Genomic DNA, 6,058 nt, shown 5'->3' on the forward strand with positions numbered 1-6,058 from the left:
GAGAGGAGCATCTGCTGCTGGAGGGTATTTAGCTTCCTGTGCAGCAATCTGAGCTTCTCAGCCTGGCTTCTCTTCTCTCATAAGCACTGCTTTCTGAAAGTCATGACCTGTTGCAAAGTTCCCTTTGTCGAGCACAGTAAAAAACGGAAATGCTGCTTCTTGTAACACCAATCAATGGCAGAATCTGTCCAGCTAGGACAAGCATTTCGCAATCCGTCTTCTGAAATTAAGTGGGTGGCGGATGGGAAGTTCCTCCTTTTAAAAACGTTGCTCCATGAATCAATTATCCTTTTTTTTTTTTTTAAATTGTCGGTAGCAATCGGTGGAATGTGACACACCACAAATATTGTGCTCTGGTGTTTGAACAACTGAACACCCAAACGCTGAAGTCCCTGTCAACACCCTGCTGCTGTTGGCAGGGAGGCTGTGCAGCAAGCAACTGCCCAAAGGGATTGTCTCTTCACTTACACTCTTGGGCTCACTGCCAGCTCCTGTTTCCTCTAGCAGCATGTGGAGTGAGAGAAGGCATCCTCTCTCAGAGACTCAAGCATGTGAAAAGAAGATTTCACATGTGAAACTGAGACCTGGAAAACAATCACTTGGCTTATCTCACTTTAATTTATTTTCCGTATGATCAAGAAATTCACATATAGAATTTATTTTTAGATTATTAGTCATTTTATGTGCCTGGGATCCCATTATTAATAATAAGCTGAGATGGAAATTAATCTCGGGTGCTTTATCACATGATGTTTCATGTTCCCCTAATTACTTTTTTTTTTAATAAATGCATAAAGTCTGTGGCAAAATTAGCTTAAGGTTAGAAGATTTGTGCTCCTGATCGTGTTTCAGAACATTCTTCAAATAGAGCTCAAGGAAAAGCCCACTGAAGTCAATTTGAGATACAGACACTTCCACTGACATCTGCTAATATCTATTTTAGCCCCTGTTGCATGGCCTTGAGCAAGTCTTTCATCATCACATTTAAGCAAATGTGATCAGTGCATACTTACCTGGAAAAGGAGTGTTCCTGTTTTTTACAAGGCTTCAAACTTAAACATACGAATGAGATGCAAGAACCATGGTTTCCCACTTGCTATCTTTCCTACAATGTGAGTTTCCTAGAAGGCAAGAAAGAACTTGCTGCCTTGTTCTAGTTCAAATCCTCAAAGGTGTTAGCCGAAAACTATGTTAGCGAGGGTCCAATTTCCTTCTTGCAAATGGAATCAGCAATGTGCTGAAAAGTGCTCTCCTTTAACATGCAAATGACCGAGGGAGTGTATGTCTAGCAGGGTACCACAACACCAAATATTTGTTGGCTGATTTGGGTTTTTTAAAATCATCACAATATAAAAACAGCTGACACAAAACCCACTAAAAAAATAAATGATCAGCTCATTAATATTGAAACTAAGAATTCCTAAGCTAACTATGCATTACAACATTTGGCCTGGGACATTTACTGAGGATGTCAGCTCTGCCCCCATCCAAGTGTGCTTTTGAGTTTGTTATCCTCAGAAATTACTTGACATGGGACAGTCTTGTATGAACATATACTTTCCTTGCATTCTCCAAATAGCACCAAATAGAAGCAAATATAAAAGGACATGGAGATATGCAATTTCTGTAGCCATACCACTAATGCAAACTGCTATAAAGAGGATTTTTTTACAGAAATTAGCCTACATCCTGCCACAGAAACACAACAACCTTCATTTTGCTTCACCAGAACAATATTGCCTTCATATACATAGTAAACAGCAGAGAAACCGTAAGAGTGTAAATCTTTCATTTGTCACTGTCTCTCAGAACTATAATTGAATCTAAGCTCAGCAGAGGAACCTGGTTTGCAGATAGCAGCAAAACTCCATCTAAGTCTGTGGCTTACACTGATTTAGGGGATCCATGGCTCTGTCTCAAAATGAGCAAAAGTAAAAGAAGGCAGTATTGCTACTGGACAAGCAGTTTCTGAAAAAAGCCAGACCCCAGTCTGCAAATATTTGCTGTTCTTTAATTTCAGGAGCACATTTCCTGCACTGAGGTCAGGGAAATGCTGATTTGCTCAGTTACATTGGTGAGCAACTAGAGCAGCCACAGAGAAGAACAATTCTAAAGAACACTTTTATTAAATTTACTCTCACTTAAAAGGCAGAAAAATCTTTGGCAAAACTGAAAAGTCTGAGACTGCAACATCACTGGGTATGCTTATGAGCTGATCATCAGGGAAATTTCACAATTCCTGGTCATGGGGTTCAATGCTCAAAAGCGTCAAAGCAGTAAAAGGCCATAAACTTATTTTACAGAACTTGCTGAAAAGCTAGCAGAGTTAGCTGGTATACAACACAGAGGATCCCTTGGGAACACTTTTAATGCCATTACTATGAAAATCTGTAAATATCCCCAAATTATATGATATATTCCTTGTAATTTCTTTCCTGAGTGATTCCTTTGGCCTTCCGTCTTGCACAGTTCCTGGCTTACACCACATTCTGTTTTGGAGAAGATCATGGACTACAGGAGGAAAGCATACTTCATACACCACACCTCCAAATGCAAAGGAGCTTGGCTTTAGGAAGCTGTGGACTGATTTGAACTCCTGGTTCACTATAGAAGGTATTATTTGGATTGCCATGGGGACAAGATTCTACCTCCTTGAAAATACAGCTCTAGAAATGCTATGAAAAATAGCCAGCCAAGAAGGAGGGGGCAGCCACGAAACAGAGAAAGCAGCATCTCCAGGGAATTTATTGAAATGTATTTATAGTTTTCCTTGCACGTATTAATACTGTTTGTGACTCAGGGCTTTTAATTCACCAGCAATCTCCCTCATATCGGACGCCCTGCTGGTGGGCAGGGAGCAGGGAGTGATAACGCTCAATGGCTTCCATTCAAATGTCCTAGAAGCGGCAGAAATTAAGTGAATTCCCACACGCCTGCTCCTGTGCCCCCTCGCACCTCGAAAGCAAGCGTGCCTCTGCTCCCTTGAAGGGCTGTTGCCAGACAAAGGCGCAGAGATTTCCCCGTCTCCTTGTCAGTCAGCCTCACGCACACGCACACATACACCACCCGGTGTCTCTCGGCCCTTTCACGTGAATAATTCAGTTTATTCCCTGATGCGGCAATTGCAGAAACAGGAATCACGCTTCCCATACACTCCTTTCTTCTGCCCTCTCCCCTGCCGCAGCTGCCCACCTAGCCAGATGATGCTGGGGTTGGGACCGATTGCTGCTCGGGGATGCCTGTTTGAATCCCCCGAGCCGAGGGGGCCGCTGAGCACATCTGGAGTCCCGCAGCAGGAGCTGGCAGCAGCCCTGGCCCAACCGCGGGCCACCACGGCCCCGTCCTCGGCCCCAGCCCTGCTCCCGGCACTCCTTCCCCAAGGCAAAGACGGGCAGGGCCGGGCGGGCGGTGCTTGGCCGGGGCCGGGCTGGGAGGCAGGGCCAAGCATCATCTGGCCGAAGCCATTGTCTGCTGGCCCGGCACCAAAGCCTGGCCGGGTGGGTTTGTGGGGTGGTTCTCTTTTCCCCCTGCAGTCAGGTTGTAGGGACAGCAGCAATGGGATTTTCCTCTCCTTGCATCAGGGATGCAAAGGCAGCGGGGGAATGGGGACGGGGGGGTGGGGCGCACCAGAGGTAGCTGCCGGAGCTGAAGGGAAGCGAGTTTCGGCTTTTCCTTCTAAATGACGAATTTTGAGTAAGGTTATCAGCGAGATAATACTGCTCAACCAGGAGAGCGAGTCGCAGGGAGCTGGAGCACAACACCGCACGGCTCCGGCCAAGCACAGCCTTCCGCCACTGCGGGAGGCGGCCGGCGGATTCCCCAGCCCCTGCCTCGGCCCCGGCCCCCCTGCTTCCGTCCCGGTCTCGGCCCCGGACGCCCACCAAGGCCGGGGCGGGGGCTGAGGAGCGAGGGACAGCGGCCACCCCCCCACACACCCCGACCCTCCCTGGGGGTGCCTCCCCGTCGGCCGGGGCAGGGACCGAGAAGACCGGGGCGATGCTCGGCTATAAGCCGAGCTGTAAGCTGTGCGTCCGTGTGTGTGTGTGTGTGTAGCTTTGTGTGCGTGTACGCGTGTGCGCGGGGAGGAGCAGGGCTGGGCGCTGAAAGGAGGGGAAGGAAGCAAGGGGAAAAAAAGAAGAGAGAGCGAGAGAGAGAGAGAGGCGGAAAGCGGCAAAATGGGTAGCGGGTGACATCACCGTCATTTGCATAGGCGCGGGGATAAAACCGCCCCGCCAGCGAGTTCTCTTTATACTGGCGTGCGGATCGGCGGCAGCAGCGAGCGGCGGGGCTGAGCATCACCGCGCGGCGACACCGGTGGGTCCCGCCGCACCCCCTCCAACCATCCCCCTCCCCCGGGTCCCTCAGCGCGGGCAGCGCAGGCTCCTGCCCGGCATCCCCGCCGCGGGGAGACCGCGGGCAAGGCAGGGCAGGGCGCGGGGACTGTTGTCCGGGGGGGTGGGAGGGAGGGGGGCCATTGTCCGCGTGGGGGTATTGTCTGAAGGCGCGCAGGGCGGTGGCATGCGAGGCGCAAGCCGGTTTTGCTGCCATCCCAGGGTTTTATTTTTTAATTATTTTCCCCCGAGCGAGTTAAAAACGCGGTCAGCTCCAGGCGCGTCCCCTCTATTGTACTCCGCAGAGCGCAGATACTGGGAGCTGCTCCCGGCGGCGGCTGGCGGCGGGCTGCACCGCCTTGGATGCTGGATTAAACGGACACTTTTTAAAATTACTATTATTTTTAAGTATGTCGGGGGTGAAGCGTTTTATTTTCGGCGTACTTGAGCGTGCGAGTCCCGCGGGTCCCCGCGTTGGGTGCGGCGGGCGCGGCCCCGCAGGGGCGCCTTGGGGAGCGGGGAGTCCTCGCTGGGGGTAACGGGTTGTTCCCCTCCGTGCGCAGAGTCACCTGCCAACATGTCCGACAAACCAGATATGGCTGAGATCGAGAAATTTGACAAGTCCAAATTGAAGAAGACAGAGACGCAAGAGAAAAACCCGCTGCCTTCAAAAGAAAGTGAGTGCGGGCAGGCAGGGAGGGAGGCAGGGAGGGAGGGAGACGGGCAGGGAGGGATGAAGGGAGGAAGGCGGGAGGAGACAAAGAGGGGCGGCAGGCGGGGAGCCGGGGGTGCGGCGGGTGCGGGGTGGAGGGAGGATACACAGCTGTGACTGTGCCAGACAGCGAAAACCTGAACCCACCGCCTAGCAGCGCTTAATTTACAATTATTTACATCCTGTTTCGATCTGTAGCTAAAAATATACCTATATTATAGCAATTTGTAGCAATTGTCATGTGAATGCATTTGAGGTTCCCGATCTTCATTTTGTTTTCTCTCCTTTTCTGTTTTTCCCCCTTTTTAGCAATTGAACAGGAGAAGCAAGCGGGTGAATCGTAATGAAATCTGCCCTTCCAAATTATGCACTGTACATTCCACAAGCATTGCCTTCTTATTTTACTTCTTTTAGCTGTTTAACTTTGTAAGATGCAAAGAGGTTGGATAAAGTTTAAAATGACTGTACTGCCCCTTTCACATCAAAAGAATAGAGAGAACTACTGACACTGAATGAAGGCGCTGCCTTTCCCTCTGCCTGTCTGGCTTTGGTCCTGGTGGCATGAAAGAGCTTGCATGTTGATGAAAGAAGAACTTGGGTGGGACTACAGTAAACTAGAGTAACACGAATAAATGCAAAGCTGTACCAAGGTCCTGCGATCTGTAAAATGCAGTTAATCGAGTGCCATTTTTTTTTTTTTGTTCAAATGATTTTAATTATTGGAATGCACAATTTTTTTAATATGCAAATAAAATGTTTTAAAACCTGGATGGTATTTATGTCCTCTCTTTGGAGAACTGTATCAATGGATATGAAGCATAAAAGCTGGTACTGAGACACGGGATACTATAAAACGTTTGGAGATGCCTCAAACCTCAGTCATCATTCTCATTTTTTTCAATATTTTTGCTCACCAATAGATAAATTTGTGGTCTTTGAAGCTAGTTTTTAGACAGATTTCAGTAAAAAATTGCATATGTTATAATTTGTTACCATGTGAGTATATCACTTTAAA

At 48.6% G+C, this 6,058-nt stretch overlaps 1 protein-coding gene across 1 annotated transcript; it reads left to right on the forward strand.

Annotated features, from left to right (window-relative positions):
• The first annotated feature begins 4,122 nt into the window (after positions 1 to 4,122).
• On the forward strand, positions 4,123 to 5,813 carry TMSB4X (thymosin beta 4, X-linked). Its single transcript, XM_017812255.1, has 3 exons — positions 4,123 to 4,314; positions 4,895 to 5,008; positions 5,353 to 5,813. The coding sequence occupies exons 2-3, from the start codon at positions 4,909 to 4,911 to the stop codon at positions 5,385 to 5,387; spliced, it is 135 nt and encodes a 44-aa protein (XP_017667744.1). The 5' UTR covers positions 4,123 to 4,314; positions 4,895 to 4,908; the 3' UTR covers positions 5,388 to 5,813.
• The last annotated feature ends 245 nt before the right edge of the window (positions 5,814 to 6,058 follow it).

This window comes from Lepidothrix coronata, unplaced genomic scaffold (assembly GCF_001604755.1).
Source record: "Lepidothrix coronata isolate B3197 unplaced genomic scaffold, Lepidothrix_coronata-1.0 Scaffold35, whole genome shotgun sequence".
Classification (NCBI taxonomy): domain Eukaryota; kingdom Metazoa; phylum Chordata; class Aves; order Passeriformes; family Pipridae; genus Lepidothrix; species Lepidothrix coronata.

Bases quoted from the DNA above. Each gene is read 5' to 3' on its own strand.
- TMSB4X (XM_017812255.1), top strand. From the start codon at position 4,909: ATGTCCGACAAACCAGATATGGCTGAGATCGAGAAATTTGACAAGTCC. The intron at 5,009-5,352 runs GTGAGTGCGGGC...CCCCCTTTTTAG, and splicing joins CCCGCTGCCTTCAAAAGAAA to CAATTGAACAGGAGAAGCAA.